Source organism: Trachemys scripta, chromosome 8, assembly GCF_013100865.1.
Source record: "Trachemys scripta elegans isolate TJP31775 chromosome 8, CAS_Tse_1.0, whole genome shotgun sequence".
Taxonomy (NCBI): Eukaryota; Metazoa; Chordata; order Testudines; family Emydidae; genus Trachemys; species Trachemys scripta.
Window position 1 is genome coordinate 84,359,981 of NC_048305.1, and position 19,507 is coordinate 84,379,487.

Sequence of the window (19,507 nt, forward strand, 5' to 3'; positions counted from 1 at the left end):
TTTAAGAATCTGAAGTGCCTTCCAAAATCTGATCAGGATGGGGTGTGGCGCATGCTTTCAGAAGTCTTAAAAGAGCAACACACTGATGCGGAAACCCAAACCACCAAAAAAGAAAATCAACCGTCTACTGGTGGCATCTGACTCAGATGATGAAAATGAACAAGCGTTGATCTGCGCTGCTTTGGATCGTTATTGAGCAGAACACATCAGCAGCATGGACGCATGTCCTCTGCAATGGTGGTTGAAGAATGAAGGGACATCTGAATTTTTAGAGCATCTGGCATGTAAATATCTTGCTGGCTACAACAGTACCATGCAAATACTTGTTCTCACTTTCAGGTGACATTGTAAATAAGAAGCAGGCAGCATTATCTCCTGCAAACGTAAACAATCTTGTTTGTCTGAGCGATGGGCTGAACAAGCAGTAGGACTGAGGGAATTGTAGGTTCTGAAGTTTTACATTGTTTTATTTTTGAATGCAGTTATTTTTTGTACATAATTCTACATTTGTAAGTTCAATTTTCATGAGAAGGAGATTGCACTATAGTACTTGTATTAGGTGAATTGAAAAATACTCTTATTTGTACTGTGCAAATATTTATAAAAAATATAAAGTGAGCACTGTACACTTTGTATTCTGTGTTGTAATTGAAATCAATGTATTTGAAAATGTGTAAAACATCCAAAAATATTTATATAAGTAGTATTTTATTATTTAACAGTGCGATTAATCACGATTAGTTTTTCAATCGCTTGACAGCCCTAATAAATACTGTCAGAACTAATCCAAAGAGAAAAGCATTAAAAACCCATCTGCACTGCAAAACAAGATTACAGTGAGCAAATATCAACAGAATATTTAAGAATACACACAGGTATTTAAATCAAAATCTAGTTGCAATTATTTATAATAATGAATTACATATGATTCAGGTTTAAAAAAAATTCATTAGATATTCTCAGATTTATTTTTCATGCAATTGTGCATGCATATATGATGGCAAACAATTGAACAGACATAAGGGAGAGCCTTAGGATATAAAATTAATCCCAGAGTTGGACACAATATTTATAGCGTGCATTAGCTTGGTTACAACATTGCAGCAACACAGGGTGAGACCAGCGAACTCAGTGAGTTGAGATCTGAGTTGATTTTACAGGAGAAAGAATGAGTGTATTTCAGCAGTGACTATTCTCATTATTTATAGTAAAACAAGAAAAATACCGGATAATCTTATTTTGGGTACTAACAAGTATGCAAAGTTATACACCATAAAAATGTTTATAGTTGTATTTCAATACATAATGTATTTAATGAAGCCACTGGTTTTATACATTGAAATTAAATATGAATCACAGTATTTACTTTTTAGAAACATCTGTAGACGGTCCTGACTGTAGATCAAGTTTTGATTTCCTGTCAATGTTGCTGTATGGATTAAATGGAGAACAAGTTCTGGATCCGATTTTATTTATTTATTTATTTTACAGACTATTAGCATTCCATCTTTTTCTACATAGTAGGGCAACAGGACACATGGCCTTTTCTTCAGCCATAATACCCTAAAAGGGAATTCTGTGCCAAACAATTAAAAATTCTGTGCACAATATTTTAAAATTCTGCAAATTTTGTGTGTCAAAATAACACTATATAATTATGCCAGTTTCAATTATTTTGGTAATTTACTTCAAAATACCTATTAGCAACTACCTCTGCAACAATACAGACAACAACAACAACAAAAAGATTCTCCCCAGGAGTAGAGAGTTAAAGAAATCCATACGACAACCCTGTTTCTCTGCCCCTTCCCCCCAGAATCTAGCTGCGGGGCCAGACACCTACACCCCATCCCTGCAGAGCCCAGCCATGGCCCCAGCCCAGACACCCGCACCCCCTCCTCACCAGAGCTCAGCTGCAGGGCCCTCCTGGCGCAGACACTTGCACCCTCTTCCCCCAGAAGCCAGCCACCGGGCCCCATTCAGACACTTGCACCCCCCCCCCCCCCCGAGCCCAGCCACAGGATCTGACACCCATACCTTCTCCCCCCCACCCTGAGAGTCCAGCCATAGGGCCCCCCTGCCCAGACACCTGCACCTTCCTCCCCAAGAGGCCAGCCGCGTCCCACCCCAGACACCTGCACTCCCTCCACCACAGAGTCCAGCTGCAAAGTCAGACACCCACACCTTCTCCCTCCCAGGGCCCAGCTGTGGGGGACCCCAGCCCAGATACGTACACCCTCTTCCCCGAGAGCCCAGCTGTGGGTTCCCTCGCCTCTGGCTCAGACATCCAGAAGGGATAGCTCAGTGGTTTGAGCATTGGCCTGCTAAACCAAGGGTTGTGAGTTCAATCCCTGAGGGGGCCATTTAGGGATCGGGGCAAAAATCTGGGATTGGCCAGGAGGTTGGACTAGACGACCTCCCAAAGTCCCTTCCAACCGTGATATTCTATGATTCATTCTCTCCCTGCCAGAGCCCAGCCATGCCCCCCTCCACTCCCAGTCCAGATACCCACAGCCTCTTCTCCCAAAACCCAGCCACGGGGTACCCCCCAGCACAGACACTCTCCATCAGAGCCCAGCTGCAAGGCCCCCCTGACCCAGACACCCACACCTTCTTCCCCCAACCCAGAGCCCAGCCGTAGGGCTCCCTGGCTCAGACACCGGCACTCCTTCCCAGAACCCAGCTCTGGGGCATCCCACAGTCCTGACACCCACAGAGCTACCAGCTAAAACTTTTGAAGATTTTCAGTTACAAGGGGGCGTTGAAGATAGAAAACAGGCTGGATGTAAACCAAGAGATTCTCAATTATGGACCACCCCTGTGTATGTATTACCCACAATACAACCTCAGAGTTCTGAGCACCAGAGTTACAAACTGACCAGTTAACCATACACTTTATTTGGAATCGGAAGTATGCAATCATATCAGACAGCACCAGTGACAAAAAAAAAAAAAGAAAAAAAAAAAAAAAAAAAAAAAAAAAAATAATGTAATGTGTTAAAAAAACTACTAAAAAAAAAAAAAAAAGGAAGGGCAGTATTTTTCTTTTGCATAGTAAAGTTGCAAAGCTATATGAAGCCAATGTTCAGTTGTAAACTTTTGAAAGAACAACCATAATATTTTATTCAGAGTTAGGAACATTTCAGAGCTATGAACAACCTCCATTTCTGAGGTGTTTGTAACTCTGATAGTTAATAACACTCACCTCATTAACCTTTATATTTAGTGTGACAATTCATTAGCACAAGTTCATTAAAAAAATCAACACTCTAGGAGAACGTTTTGAAATGAACCAAATAATACTATTCAAGGATTAATCATGTTTGAACATAAAGAGTGTGATATTTGACTTATCGGCAGAGACTTGTTGCAATGAAGGCATATACCAGGTGGCCAACCTGAGCCTGAGAAGGAGCCAGAATTTACCAATGTACATTGCCAAAGAGCCACAGTAACACGTCAGCAGCCCCCCCATAAACTCCCCCCACCTGCAACTCCCAGCATCTCCCGCCCACTGGCAGCCCTGCCAATCAGCACCTCCCCCTCCCTCTCCGCACCTCCCGATCAGCTGTTTCACGGCATGTAGGAGGCGGGGGGGGGGGAAGCGAGGACACGGCAGGCTCAGGGGTGGGGGCGGGAAGGGGTAGAGTGGAGGCAGGTTCTGTGGCAGAGCCAGGGGTTGAACAGTAAGCACCCCCCGGCACACTGGAAAGTTGGTGCCTGTAGCTACAGCCCCAGATTTGGTGCCTACACAAGGAACTGCATATTAACTTCTGAAGAGCCAGATGTGGCTCCGGAGCCACAGGTTGGCCACCCCTGGCATATATTAATGCAGAGAGAGTAGCCTGTGCTACTACCAAATATTATGCACAGAATAACTGAATTAGCATTTAAAACAAACATTGTAAAAATTAACCATGAAACATTTTCAGATCTGTTTCTAAAAAAAGACCACCACAAATGAGACTACTGAAATATATTAATTACCTGGATGACAGAATAATACCAGGAAAGGGGAAAATCAAATACCCGTAAAGCTGCTGTCCTCAAAGAAAAGTGTGTCTCACTAACAGCTTCTTCCGACATGGCTCCTTCTCTCCCATAACCTCATTAAGTGAAACTACCTCGAAAACATTTTAGTCGCACATGGTATCTCACAGTCTGCGAAATGAAAATTACATGTTAAATTATATATCACAAGCATATAAATAGTTTTCTTCTGAAAACTTCCAACAACTTTACATTATAGGATGCATGTTTATTTTGGATAACGTTTACATGAAGGGGTGAAATTAGTGTTCTCAGTAGCAACTACCAAGAGTAGGGTGAAAAACAGAGATAAAATTAGGCCGAAATACTTTTAACTGCTCTGTAGAGAAAGATCTCCATATTCAATCATGGTGATCCACACATGGAACAGCTTGCAAGATAGAGACTTCAGTTCCTTTATTATTCATAACCCCCATACTGAATTTACTTCTGCAAGTCATGATCTCTATTTCTTAGGAAACAAAATTTGCTGTCTAAAAAGATTTGGAAATCTTAAAATTGAATAATCAGTGACCATAGAGTTTAAGCACCTGAAGTAGCTTCTCTCCCCTTTAAGGTATGAATCTCCTACAATCACACAATGGGGAATAAATAACATGGCTGCTCAAAGTTGCTGCAGCTTCTATTTCTTAAAGGGAATTTCACTATTTACTCTCAATAAAGCCAGATACAAAGTAAAATGTAGTAAGAATTCTAGATACAAGTCTCCTTTGGACAAGCTACTTACTGGAGTAAACAAAAAAGCAGAAGGCCCACACAGACAGGCTGTAGGGTCAGTTGTAGAGACAGGCCAATTGGTACTTGTCAAGTAGTTCATCATATGGCAGGGGGAGACCCTCTGAGCAGGATATGACAATCTTCAGAAGTTCGAGAGCCGGGGTGTAACTGCCGGGGCTTGGGGCTTCAGCCCCAAGACCTGGCAGACACATCCGGCAGGGCTGAAGCCCCGAGACCCCTCTCCCTATTGGCAGAAGCCATAGGCAATGCATGGGGGAAGGGCATGGGGGTGGGTCACAGGACCCCCCAGATTTTTGCCAGGGTTTGCTGGACCAGCTCAGTCACATGGTGCTGCCAGGCCACCTCCCTGCAGTGCAGCTGCTGGAGCTCGAGAGCTGTGGCCATGGTGAAAGGCAGCAGCAAACAGCTGGGCGCAGCAGGAAAAGCTGCTGCCTCTCTTTGTAAAGCTAAAGCAGGGAGGCCTCTCCCTGCAGCTCCTACCTGTTTGCCATTATGTCTCCACAGGGAGCTAACACTTGGGAGCTGCAGGGAGGGGCCACTGAGGATAAGAGGGGAAGCATGTCTGGTGGGACCTGACTCAAGCTTGGGGCAGGAGGTTAACCTTTAAATTGTGCCCCCCCCCTCACCTCCTCAGCCAGCACCAGTTATATCTGGCAGAAGCCCCGAGCTCTCCCCACCACAGGGGAGAAGCCCCGAGGGATATATGGGGGGAATCCATGAGTCACATTTTAATGGAAAAAGAACGACATAGTACATACAGCTCACGCGCTGCAGTCTGGCCACCCCATCATATGGGGAAAGGCAGAGAAATTTCTCTCCATCCTAAACTATCCACCCAGCCTGGCCTGTCTCCGTGATGTTCCTGGGGAAGGATGTCCTTTCCCCTCTCTGCCAGCCCCACCTCCGAGGCGCTGCGAACAGAGCACCCTTGTCCCCGCCTCAGGCGGGCTGGCGCTACCAAACCCCCGCAGCCTACCGCTGGGGCGGGGGACACACCTGCCCCGGGGTGGCTGACAGCTGCCTCCACCTGGCTTAGGGTTCCGCGATAGGTGCTCATAGGGCCCCTCGCTTAGCACCCAGCCCATCTGCGCCAGCAGAGGCCCGGTCCCCACGTCTGGGCAGCGCCGAACCCCCCGTGCCACCGGGACCCGGGTCACCAGGGCGCTCACAGCACAGTCTACGCGCTGCACGGGTTCGGGGTCCCCCCGAGGCCAGGACGGGGCGACCCGGGGAGGGACCAGTGAGGGGCCTCGCTCTGCCCTTACCCGCTCAGGAGCAGGACCCGCGCCGAGAAATGGCCGCAGCCAGCTAAGGGACGAACACACAGCACAACACCCCCCCCCATGCGCAGACAACGGCTCCCTCCCCCCAGCTACGCCCCACCCAGGCTGCGCTGCAAGGCTCCAGCCGACGCCCCAAGTTACCTGCCGGGGGTGAGAACAGCAACCAGTGCCCTGCCCCAGCAGCGCCCTCACCCGCCCGCTGCTAGGAGACAGACAGGAGATCTACTTCCGGTGTCAAAAAATAAAACACGGGCTGGAGGGAGTCTCCATCTACACCACGTGGGTAATACAGTGCAAGAGTCAGTCACGGCCATCTCAGTGCGGGACAAACCGGTGAATGAGATACGCTCAGCACCGCCATCTTTGTGCGGGGCGAAGCTATCTGAATGTGAGAGATACGCTCAGCACCGCCATCTTTGTGCGGGGCGAAGCTATCGGAATGTGCGAGACGCTCAGCACCGCCATCTTTGTGCGGGGCGAAGCTATCGGAATGTGTGCGGGATATACAACCAAGCATCGCCATCTTTGTGAGGGGCGCACATCAGCATCCGGGGCAGACAGCAGCAGGCGAGCGGAAGGAACCGCCGCTGCGGGTAGTGAGGGACAAGCGAATAGCGGGGTCCCTGTGAGCTGGGCACCGCGAACCAGGTAAGGCCGCCGCGCAGCGAGTCCTCGGCCCGGACGCCAACCTCCGCACGTCGCCTGCGGTCTCATCTGGGCGCTGGGTCCTTCCTGCGGAGAAGTGACCCTCTCCCTGGTGGCTCCTTCCCTGAGGCGGGCGGGCCCTTCCCCTCGCGCTGCCACTGCCCCCCTCGGGCTCTGACACTGCCGCCTCGGCCAATCCCCAGCGCTGCCCCGGCCCCCCTCGGGCCCGGCACGCCCTCCCCCCCCTTCGGACCCGCCCTCCTTCCCCGTGCGAGGCCGCCCCCTTGCGCCGCCGGTGCCGCGACCCCTCCTAGGCAGCGGTCATGTAGAGCCTGTTCTCGGTCAGTGCCACTCCCCGAGCCGGCGGGGCGGGAGGGGCTGCTCGTTCCCTAACTCACGAGAGGGGCGGCGGGAGGGAGCGCGGTGGAGAGGCCAGCACCAGGGGCCGCTAAGCAGGTTTGCCCTTGGTTGCGCTGTGTAATGGGCCTGTCAGGGGCGGGATGTCCGGCGGGGTCTGCTCGGCGCTGCTGCCTGCCCCCAAGGGCCAGTCCCGCTCCGTGCCTCTCGCTTTGCTCGCTCAGAGCCGCTCGCGTTGCTGCAGCATCAGCCATTGGGCCGCCTGAGCGAGGAGGGGTCTGCAGAGTGTGGGTGCTCTGCGGGAACAGATGGGTGGGTAGCTGTGAACATCAAGTCTCCCTAAGCGGAGTTTTCCTAGGATGTTAATACTTCCTTAGCCCCGGTATTAAAGTATAACCGTTCGGGGTGAAAGGTACATAACCATGTGGCAGTATTTGCCGGTGATTTACATTTATTTTACGGTGGTGATTGCTAAGGGGCATGGAGACAAACTTCAGAAAGATCTAATCGAATGAAGGGATAGGACAGCATGCTTGCCCGTAAAATGAAACCTAGACATATTTCTCTTGTTGCTGTAATGCTTGTAAATGTAAGCAGTGCTGTGCAGTAGATAAAATGTGCCGAACAAATACTGCAATAGGCTCATTATTGTGAAAACCAATCTAAACTTCTACATGATGGTGGACTCTGAGCTAGCAAAATCCTCCTAGAATTAGGGTGTACAGTTCCCTATGCTGTATTAGTGGAATTTTTAATTAAAAAAAAAAGTAAATGAGTTGTTTGGATGTATCAAACTAGGATGGAAAATTAAACAAATGACCTTATACCTAAAGAGCATACTCTCATTTTGAGTGTGGTTTTATTCTGAATTTCCTTTTATTGAGAGAGCACAGGAATTACAAGAACAAAGGGTAATGAAAATGGTTTGCCTGTAAAAATACTATTTGCCTAGGGTGAGTTTTGCATCTCAGAGCAGGGACAGTATTTTCTTCTGTTCTTCTCAGTGTTATCACTGAACATGCTATTGGCAGTTGACTAACAATATGGCAGCGTTTCATAATAAGTGTGAAAAAGTAGATTTTGTGTCTGGGCTGATAAAGCCTTGTTGATGTTGTAAGGATAGAATAGATGTATTGATGGAGTTTACATAAAATGAAGTGGTGGGAGATTACTCCTGGGAAGAAGAATGTAAAGCATCTTTAGTCAATTGGTAAATTAAAGGATAAAGTGAAAATAGAAGCGATGTTTCTTTTGTCACATCTCTTAATGCAGGAACAAAAATGCTCAAAACTCAAAATAAATGTGAAAAACTATTCTTTGTGCAATTTATAGTCAACGTGAGGAAATTACTGCTGCAGGAGATCAAGACCTATTGTAGCAGGACTTTTGAAAGGACTGGATAATTTTGTGTTCATTTATCACGTGTGTGTGTGTATATGTGTGTGTGTGTGTATACACACACACACACACACAAACTGTCAAATATAAAGGGAAGGGTAACCACCTCAGAGTGAGGAGGGAACCCTGACATGTCTGAACTTTAGGGTACAGATGTGGGGACCCGCATGAAAGACTCCCTAAGCTTATTTCTACCAGCTTAGGTTAAAACTTTCCTAAGGCACAAATTCTTTCTTGTACCTTGGATTAGGTAAATGCTGCCCCCACAAAGTGATTCAAACAAAGAATCAGGGAAAGGACCACTTGGAGTCTTATTTCCCCAAAATATCCCCCCAAGACCTACATCCCCTTTCCTGGGGAGGCTTGAGAATAAACAAGATGAGCACAGACCAGCCTTGGGTTTTTAGGATACTAAAAAACCCAATCAGATTCTTAAAAAAAAAAAATGAACTTTACTAGAAAGAAAAAAGGTCAAAGGAGTACCTCTGTAAGATTAGAATGGAAGATAATCTCACAGGCAATCAGATTCAAAACACAGAGGATTTCACTCTAGGCAAAACTTTACAGTTACAAAAAGAAAAAAACAGGAATATACATTCCCCCAGCACAGAGAAATTCACTAGCCAAAACAAAAGATAATTTAATGCATTTCCTTGCTAAATACTTACTAACTCTATAGGAGTTGGATTGCTTGCTGCTTTGATCTGTGTCTGGCAAAAGCCACATGGAACAGAGAGAACAAAACCTCCCCCCCATCCAGATTTGAAAGTATCTTGTCCCCTTATTGGTCCTTTTGGTCAGGTGCCAGCCAGGTTACTTGAGCTTGTTAACCCTTTACAGGTAAGAGGATTTTGTGCCTCTGGCCAGGAGGGATTTTATAGTACTGTATACAGAAAGGTGGTTACCCTTCCCTTTATATTTATCTCTCTCACACACACACACACACACACGATAGAAAAATCTACAAATTAATTATTTGGATACATAAATCTGAAGCTTATTTGGACACATACTTTGCAATACTGTGAATTGAATGCAGTTATTATTTTTTTAATGTACAAGTGGTGGCATAACAGTTGCTGGAAGACCCATAACTTTGAATTTCTTGACTTTTGTATATTTAAATCTGCAGGTATAATGTTGCATTAACAGCACTGCAGCCATATTTCTTTTATTTAAAAAAAAAAAAAAATAAGTGCACTTGAATGTCTGGTTATTGAAGTGAACACAGTTGCAAACAAAGAGCCTGATCCTAAAACTTGATCTACGCAGGCAAACCCTTATGCCATCATGGAGCCAGTTGCAGGATTAGAGCCAAATTTGATCCACATTTATTTCTTCCCAAAGTTCAAAGTGAGGGTCTTTGGGTGGGTGGGTGGGTGTGTTTTGTTTTTTTTTTTTTTTTTTAAATCCTTTTAACTCTTATTAGTGGTCAACTTTTTTTTAATTACTTACATAAGATAATTACATTTCCATGACTGGCATGTAATACCATATAAGGCAATTACTATCTTTATTAAAAATACAACATTCAGAAAAGTTAATCAATAAACAGTCTTAACATAAACTGCATTATTTTTCTATTTGTGCCCAGACTAAGACTTTGTTTCCTCATGATTTTATTTCTGTATATTTAATCTTGATGAACATGAATTCTTTCAGAATCCTACAAAACTTATTTGGATCTGTTCATTATATATTAGTACATATTGATTAGCAATCAGGAAAAAGTCCTATGAAATCACCTGGTAAAATAGTTGTATATTTTAAGGACTTCAACATAATGAAGGAAGTGGGATGTGTGTATTTATGCATTCATTCCAGTAACTATAGAATTTCTATAGTTAAGTGAGATAGATGAAAACAATGGCTTACATTAAATACTTTATATTTTGTTTTAATATATCGTGATGCTATCTAAATCTAAGTGGAAATGGGGTGTAAACTTCAGGTTCTGTGCATGAGCCTGTCGGATGCTTTTGGTGCTATCTGAATTGTCTTTCTCAATGTTTGAGGGGTTAGGGACCCTTTTCAATGATAGGACCTTTATGGATGAGATGGTTCTTCAGTGTTAAGCACTATGCAAGTCTATGGTGCTGTGGAATTGTAAGTAGTAAATGGAGAAAGAGGCTGCCTAACATGATGATGTAAGATGCCATTCACATTGCTCTAATTGTCAAATCTGCTCAGCAGAACACTTATGAAAGAGTATTATATAATATATTTGGATTTTTAAGATGAGCCTAACAGTGTCATTACCTTACTTCTATAGGACTACAATTGTGCATGGTGCTATACATGGTCACTTACCTGGTAAATGAAAATGTGCTAAATAAGTAACAGGTCATATCTTGAAAAGCAAAGGCATGATTGGTTCAATGACCATATGATACAATATACAAGAACATAAGAATGTCCATACTGGGTCAGTGCTGTGGTCCATCTAACCCAGTATCCTATCTTCTGAAAGTGTCCAGTGCCAGGTGCTTCAGAGGGAAGGAACAGGACAGGGTAATTATGAGTGATCCATCCTCTGTCATCCAGTCCCAGCTTCTGGCAGTTGGAGGTCTAGGGACATTGTAGCATGGGATTGTTCCCCTGACCGTATTGGCTAAAAGCCATAGAGACCAATGCTTGATAGAATGAACATCCTGATAGAAGCTTTTGGGAAGACAATGGAGGGAAGTAGGAGCACATTAACTGGAAGGTTTTTCCAAGTGAATAGTAGCCACTTGAGAGGCGCTATGGTCCCGTGGGTAGGACAGTGAACTAGGTATGAGGAGACTTGGGTTCTGTTCCCAACTCTGCCACTGTCTTACTGTGTGACTTTTGGGCAAGTTCACAGAATCATAGAATTGGAAGGGACCTCGAGGGATCATCTAGTCCAGTCCCCTGCACTTGTGGAAGGACTGATTATCTAGATCATTCCTGACAAGTGTTTGTCTAACCTGTTCTTAAAAATCTCCAATGATGGAGATTCCACAACCTCTCTACGCAATTTATTCCAGGGTTTAACCACCCTGACAGGAAGTTTTTCCTAATGTCCAACCTAGACCTCCCTTGCTGCAATTTAAGCTTCTTGTCCTATCCTCAGAGGTTAAGAAGAAAAATTTTTCTCTCTCCTCCTCGTAACAACCTTTTACATACTTGAAAACTGTTATGTCCCCTCTCGGTCTTCTCTTTTCCAGACTCAAAGAACTGAATTTTTTCAGTCTTCCCTCATAGGTCATGTTTTCTAGACCTTGAATCATTTTTGATGCTCTTCTCTGGCCTTTTGCAGTTTGTACACATCCTTCCTGAAATGTGGTGCCCAGAACTGGACACAATACTCCAGTTGAAGCTTAATCAGCGCGGAGTAGAGCAGAAGAATTTCTTCTTGTGTCTTGCTTACACCACTGCTAATACATCCCAGAATCATGTTCGCTTTTTTTGCAATAGCGTTACACTGCTAACTCATATTTAGCTTGTGATCCACTTTGCCCCCAAGATCCCTTTCCACAATACTCCTTCCTAGGCAGTCATTTCCCATTTTGTGTGTGTGCAACTGATAGTTCCTTCTTAAGTGGAGTACTGTGCATTTGTCCTTATCAAATTTCATCCTGTTTACTTCAGACCATTTCTCCAGTTTGTCTGGATCATTTTAAATTTTAATCCTATCCTCCAAAGCACTTGCAGTCCTTCCCAGCTTAGTATCATCGCAAACTTTATAAGTGTACTCTCTACACCATTATCTAAATCATTGATGAAGATATTGAACAGAACCGGACCCAGAACTGATCCCTGCGGAACCCCACCCGTTATGCCCTTCCAGCATGATTGTGAACCACTGATAACAACTCTCTGGGAATGGTTTTCCACCCAGTTTTGCACCCACGGTATAGTAGCTCCATCTAGGTTGCATTTCCCTAGTTTCTTTATGAGAAGGTCATGTGAGACATTATCAAAATCCTTACTAAAGTCAAGTCTACCGCTTCCCACTGTCCACAAGGCTTGTTACCCTGTCAAAGAAAGCTATCAGGTTGGTTTGACGCAATTTGTTTTTGACAAATCCATACTGACTATTACTTATCACCTTATTATCGTCTAGATGTTTGCAAATTGATTGCTTAATTATTTGCTCCATTATCTATTTTTGTACAGAAATTAAGCTGACTGGTCTGTAATTCCTTGGGTTGTCCTTATTTCCCTTTTTATAGATAGGCACTATATTTGCCCTTTTTTAGTCCTCTGGAATCTCTCGTCTTCCATGACTTCTCGAAGATAATCGCTAATAGCTCAGATATCTCCTCAGTCAGCTCCTTGAGTATTCTAGGATGCGTTTCATCAGGCCCTGGTGACTAATTTGTCTAAGTAATTTTTAACTTGTTCTTTCCCTATTTTGGCCTCTTCTGATCATACCTCATTTTCACTGGCATTCACTATGTTAGACGTCCAATCATCACCAACCTTCTTGGTGAAAACCGAAACAAAAAAGTCACTAAGCACCTATCATTTTCACATTTTCTGTTATTACTTTTTCTTCCTCATTGAGTTGTTTCAGTTCTCTGTGCCTTTGTTTCTCCTTTTATCCTGTGCCTACTTTTTGGGGGTAGGACTTGTTGTGACACTGCACCCCATATTTTTCATGATGATATTATGATTGTGGCATAATTATGATGCATATTATGCAAGATGGGTCACGTAGGATGTCATTGGTAAATATGCTTATCCAACTTGTATGCATGTATCATTTTTGTATCTGAAGTTATGAATATTGACTGTATCTGTGTTTCAAATGTAGTTATACCTGGGTGATGCCCACTAGGCAAGATGCTTTCAGTCTAGATGGTGGGGAAGGGCCTATTCAGGGGGGGCGGCCGGTGGCTTTTTTGCCTGGTGTGGCAAAAAAGCCAGAGCCGGCCCTGGTTGGAGTGAAGTATATGAATATTGTAGCTCAAGGGGCAAAGACTGTTGCATATTCCTCTCCACGTTGAGGGAAGAGCAAACTCTATGAGCTTACGGTGTACAGTTCCCTGTGTAGTGCAAGACAGTATCATTTTGGGTTTATACTCCCGGGGGGGAGGGGCGAAGGAGAATCTGGAAAGCTGGAAAATTGGCTGCTGTCTGTTGTATGTATTTAAGTGGCTTGGGTGAAGCTGCTCTCTCAGGAAGCTCAGCTTGGATGTGTGGTGCCACCTGCTGTCGTGTTGGGTGATAACAGGGCCTGGGTTAGGCTGGCTGTGTCTCCAACCATAGAAAGCAGTGGGAGCTGGGCCAATTCAACTGAGTGGTTATAGGGATGGAGCGCTTTCTCACAGCTCCCAGACTGCACCCCAGGGGTGACAACCTGTGACACCTGTCTTTCAATGTATGTATGTTGCCAAGCACAGTGGGGTCTCAGTCTCAGCTGGGTCCTCTAGATCAGACATGGGCAAATTACGGCCCGCGGGACCGTCCTGCCTGGTCCCTGAGCTCCCGGGCAGGGAGCCTAGTCCTCGGCCTCTCCCCCGCAGCCACGCTGCTGCGCAGGCCGCACTCTGGCCCGCCGCTCCCGCTGGGCAGCGTGGGGAGCGCATCTGGCTCTGGCCAGGTGTCACAGCTGCGAGCTCCTGCTGCTGGTAAGGGGGCGGGGAGCGGGGGGGTACTGGGGGACAGTCAGGGAGGAGGGGGCGGTTGGATGGGATGGAGGTTCGGGGGGGCGGGCGGTCAGGGGATCGGGAACAGGGAGGGTGGGGAGTGGGAGTCCCAGGGGGCCTGTCAGGGGGTGGGGATGTGGATAGGGGTCGGGAGGGCAGTCAGGGGACAGGGAGCGGTGGGGGGGGGTTGGATAAGGGTGTGGGATCCTGGGGGGCAGTTAGGGGCAGGGGGTCCCAGGAGGGGGTGGTCAGGGGACGAGGAGTAGAGGGCGGTTGGATATGGGGTGGCTGTCGGGGTGGGGGTGTGGATAGGGGACAGGGAGCAGGGGTGGGTGGGTAAGGGGGTGGGATCCCGGGGGGCAGTTAGGGGCGGGGGATCCCAGGACGGGGTGGTCAGGGAACGAGGAGCGGGGGGGTTGGATGGGTTGAGGGTTCTGAGGGGGGCAGTCAGGGGGCGGGAAGTGGGAGAGGGTGGATAGGGGGCAGGGACCAGGCTGTTTGGGGAGGCACAGCCTTCCCTACCTGGTCCTCCATACAGTTGCACAACCCCAATGTGGTCCTCGGGCCAGAAAGTTTGCCACCCCTCCTCTAGATGCTACAGTCATACAAATAATAAAAGTGAAAAAGGGCACCAAGCTGGAAGTGAGCCATGGACACAGGACTAACTAAAAGTGGAATGGAGTACTGAGGACAGAGGTGGAGCTTATGGAGTACTTTGAAAGTTTAAAGGAGAACATTGAAGTCAGTGCATATATTTGAGAAGTGGCTACTGTGGGAGGGGGAGATGTGGTCAGAGCAATGAGAAAGGAAGATAATCTTAGCCCCAGTATTTTAGATGGAGTAGAAAAGGTGGAAAATGGAAAAAGGAGAGGCGAGCAAGGAAGAGACTACAGTAGTCAAGAAAGGATAAGGCACCAGAACATGAGTTGGTTTCTTGGCCACAGGGATAGAAGGAAAGAAAGGAAGGAATTAATTTTGGTAACAAAAAGAGAGAAGCCTTTTGATCGCATCTATATGAGGGTCTGGCATTAGTATGGGATTCCCTGTATAAGCCAGTAACTGCTGCCTAGTGCTAATGGAGGTAATTCATCATAGATAGACATAAGTGAGAATATATGTTCTTGATTCCAGATTGCTCTTTGGTACAGGCTGCATGTCGGAAAAATAGGAGCTGAATCTGTGATCTTGGATTAACTGCATGAAAGGTTCAGCTGAACTCATCAATCTTAGTTTGTTCAGGACTGCAGGTTGGACTCGAGGCACAATTCCAGAGGTTTAAAGCAGCTTGTTAGTTACTAATCCAGTAATACAAGATGAACTCACTGCTAGCTTGCTTTGTATTACCGGGAGTAATACATTCAGAAATCTTATTACATAAAATAATTAAGCCTTTAGGCCTTACTAATCCATTATACCCTTCCAAGTGAAGCATTTTTGTTGATCTTCAGCCTTAAAACAGTACTGAGGTTTTCAGCTGGTGTAGACTTTATTCAAAACCCAGTCACCCATTTCTAATGCCTTGGTAAGGGCTTGTAATAAGTGCAAAAAGAAGCCTTCATTTCTGCTACCCCTTCCATATACTCAGTGGCTTTCTTCATTCTAACTGGAGTTTATTAATGTTAAAGGAAATTGTGGAGGATTCACCATTTTGAAACTTTCACTTCAGCTTAGATTTTATCTAATGGTAAGAAAATGTGTAAGAGCAAAATCTTTCATATATTTTTAAACATGAAAAGTACAGTTAAGTTTATATTCATTTTGATCCAGAAAACCATCTTCATTGCAGCATTTGGCAGGAAAATTAAAAGTATTCTGCAAATAGAGACTTGGTTTAAATAATTTGAGGAACACTTCTCTAGTTGCAGCTTGGTCTTGGGTATGACATTTTTTAACTTTTAATCACTGTTCTGGTACCAAGGCTTGGAAGATATTTGTACTGGTTTGCAACAGTACTTCTTGCCAAGTCAGAACATTTTGGCTCATAAAGTAAGTTGGTTTGTTTTTATAATTTTGCTACTGTGTTAATGAATGTTAACTCTATTAAACTTTGACATTTTCAAAAGATCTTCCATCAAAAGTAAATGCTTGTATCACAATTATTGTGCTGTCTCCCTGTGGGAGGCTGTATTGCACTAACAAAAGTATTTCCTTATTCTACATTCAAGAGGAGCTAAAATGGCCCAGATAAGTGGAGAAAATATTGAATTTAGAAATAAAAGTGTTTGATGTTAACCCTGCTCATTTAATTGTTTTGATTTATAATGTAGTTTTAAAAAGCATATTTACTTGGTTCTAGGCATCTTTGACATGCATTTAAAATATAGTTTGGTAAAAGATAAAAGCAGCAGCTTCCCTCTGTAACCTCAGGTAACCAATCAAAGATTAAACCAAACCCAAACAATGCATAGTTTCATCTTCAAATAACTTAATTCGGCCTTTTTAACTGGTAGGTTAGGATTGTAATCAATGGTGATTGTGAAGGTAGAAAAAAACAGAAAGTTGATTTGGAATGAGTTTGAGATGGCAACTGGATGAGATATTTGGAAGATGGTTCAGTAGGTAAGACTACTACGTTAAAAAGTTAAGTCTACCCAGCCACATCGCTCATCGGTATAAAAAATTCACATCCCTGAGTGACATAGTTAAGCTGACCTAACTCCTAGTGTAGACAGTGCTGGGTCAACGAAATAATTCTTGCATAGACCTTGTTACCATCTCCCGGAGTGGTGGAGTCACTATGGTAACAGGAGAACCCTTCCGGTCGCTGTACTGAGTGGCCACACTGATTGATCTACAGCAATGCAGCTGCACCACTGTAGCAGTTTAAGTGTAGATGTAACCAGAGATTGATCAAGGGTGGACAAGATGTAAAATTGGGAAGCATTGGCATAGACGAAGTAAGTGAAACCATGAGGTTGGTGGGTTCCTTGAAGGAGGATTTGGAGAAAGAGAAGAAGGGATGCCAACTTATCTGGGCTATAGAGAGGATGAGGAAAGGCTGAAGGTGCAATTGTCAGTGTCTAACATAGTGAATGCCAGTGAAAATGAGGTAGGATCAGAGGCTAAAATAGGAAAAGAACAAGTTAAAAACTACTTAAACAAATTAGATGTCTTCAAGGCGCTAGGACCTGATGAAATGCATCCTAGAATACTCAAGGAGCTGACTGAGGAGATATCTGAGCCATTAGTGATTATCTTTGAAATGTCATGGAAGATGGGAGAGGTTCCAGAAGACTTGAAAAGGGCAAATATAGTGCCCATCTATCAAAAGGGAAATAAGGACAACCTGGGGAATTACAGCTCAGTCAGCTTAATTTTTGTACCTGGAAAGATAATGGAGCAAATTATTAAGCAATCAATTTGCAAACATCTAGACGATAATAAGGTGATAAGTAACAGTCAGCATGGATTTGTCAAAAACAGATCATGTCAAACCAACCTGATAGCTTACTTTGTCAGGGTAACAAGCCTTGTGGACGAGGGGAAGCAGTAGACGTAGTATATCTTGACTTTAGTAAAGCTTTTGATACTGTCTCGCATGACCTTCTCCTAAAGAAACTAGGGAAATGCAACCTAGATGGAGCTACTATACCGTGGGTGCAAAACTGGTTGGAAAACCGTTCCCAGAGTTTGGGAAGCATCTGGAAGTGCATAATGAGTAGGGTCCCGCAGAGATCAGTTCTGGGTTCAGTTCTATTCAATATCTTCATCAATGATTTCAATAATGGCGTAGAGAGTACACTTATAAAGTTTGCGGACAATACCAAGCTGGGAGGGGTTGCAAGTGCTTTGGAGGATAGGATTATAATTCAAAATGATCTGGACAAACTGGAGAAATGGTCTGAAGTAAATAAGATGAAATTCAATAAGGACAAATGCATGGTACTACACTTAGCAAGGAACAAACAGTTGCACTCATACAAAATGGGAAATGACTGCCTAGGAAGGAGTAGTGTGGAAAACGATCTGGGGATCATAGTGGACCACAAGCTAAATATGAGTCAATGGTGTAACACTGTTGCAAAAAAAGCGAACATGATTCTGGGATGTATTAGCAGGAGTGTTGTAAGCAAGACAGAAATAATTCTCCCACCCTACTCCGTGCTGATTAGGCCTCAACTGGAGCATTGTGTCCAGTTCTGGGCACCACATTTCAGGAAGGATGTGGACAAATTGGAGAAAGTCCAGAGAAGAGCAACAAAAATGATTAAAAGTCTAGAAAACATGACCTTTGAGGGAAGATTGAAAAAATTGGGTTTGTTGAGTCTGGAAAAGAGAAGACTGAGAGGGGACATAACAGTTTTCAAGTATGTAAAAGGTTGTTACAAGGAGGAGGGGGAAAAATTGTTGTTCTTGACTCCTGAGGATAGGAGAAGAAGCAATGGGCTTAAATTGCAGCAAGGGAGGTTTAGGTTGGATATTAGGAAAAACTTCTTAACTGTCAGGGTGGTTAAGCCCTGGAATAAATTGCCTAGGGAGGTTGTGAAATCTCCATCATTGGAGATTTTTAAGAGGAGGTTAGACAAACACTTGTCAGGAATGGTCTAGGTAATACTTAGTCCTGCCAGGAGTGCACAGGTCTGTACTAGATAACCTCTCAAGGTCCCTTCCAGTCCTATTATTTTGTGTAGTTGAAGAACCAAAGAAACATAGAGCTGCAAAAGCCAATAGAAGAGAAAAAAAATGGAGTAGACTGTGATAAAAGATGATGAAGGCAGCAGACCTATCAAAAATACAAAGAATAGAGAAGTGCATCTGTGAACTGATTAGTATGATTTAGTTTGGGAACTTGGTATAGGTGATTCATTCTGGAAGGGGTTCTTGAAAAAGTTGGAGGAGAGGAAATCTACACAGTATGTTCCGAATTTTGGTGATAAATCAGAGGAGAGAATAAGATGGTAGCTGTTTGAGCAGTGTGGATCAAGAGAAAGTTCTTGGGAAAGCATAGTAAAGGCTGTCAGATTGCACAGGCTATAGACCAGTGGTTCTCAACCAGAGGTTCGCATATCCCTGCGGTACGCAGCGGTCTTCTAGGGGAGTACATCAGCTCAACTAGATATTTGCTTAGTTTTACAACAAGCTACATAAAAAGCATTAGCGAAGTCAGTACAAACTAAAATTGCATACAGAAAATGACTTGTTTATACTGCTCTATATACTGAAATGTAAGTACAATATTTATATTCCATTCAATTTATTTTGTAATTATATGGTAAAATGAGAAACTAAGCAATTTTCCAGTAATAACGTGCTGTGATACTTTTGTATTTTTGTGTTTGATTTTGTAAGCAAGTAGTTTTAAGTGAGGTGAAACTTGGGCTTTGTAAGACAAATTAGATTCCTGAAAGGGGTACAGTCGTCTGGAAAGATTGAGATCCACTGAATCATACATACCTTGCATTTGAGGGAATATAACTAGTT

The 19,507-nt window shown here is 44.3% G+C and overlaps 2 protein-coding genes across 11 annotated transcripts in view; one reads left to right on the forward strand and one right to left on the reverse strand.

Moving 5' to 3' along the window:
- The window catches only part of MIGA1 (mitoguardin 1), a 49,634-nt gene extending 43,223 nt beyond the window's left edge, over positions 1-6,411 (reverse strand). The window contains exons 1-2 of one of the 6 annotated variants that reach the window (XM_034778034.1): positions 6,213-6,411; positions 4,030-4,161 (exon numbers count right to left, since the gene is read on the reverse strand). In XM_034778034.1, coding sequence (XP_034633925.1) covers positions 4,030-4,086 — 57 coding nt within the window. In that variant the 5' untranslated portion in view covers positions 4,087-4,161; positions 6,213-6,411. Of the gene's footprint in view, positions 1-3,987; positions 4,162-6,053; positions 6,129-6,212 lie in introns of those variants that run through there. The other 5 variants (XM_034778030.1, XM_034778033.1, XM_034778035.1 and 2 more) reach the window with 5 other exon arrangements.
- Positions 6,412-6,605: 194 nt separating this feature from the next.
- Positions 6,606-19,507, forward strand: part of USP33 (ubiquitin specific peptidase 33) — an 82,561-nt gene continuing 69,659 nt past the window's right edge. For 2 of the 5 annotated variants that reach the window (XM_034778022.1, XM_034778025.1), the window contains exon 1: positions 6,607-6,719. The gene's annotated coding sequence lies outside the window, so the exon portion shown is untranslated. Of the gene's footprint in view, positions 6,720-6,978; positions 7,058-7,160; positions 7,173-19,507 lie in introns of those variants that run through there. The other 3 variants (XR_004646718.1, XM_034778023.1, XM_034778024.1) reach the window with 3 other exon arrangements.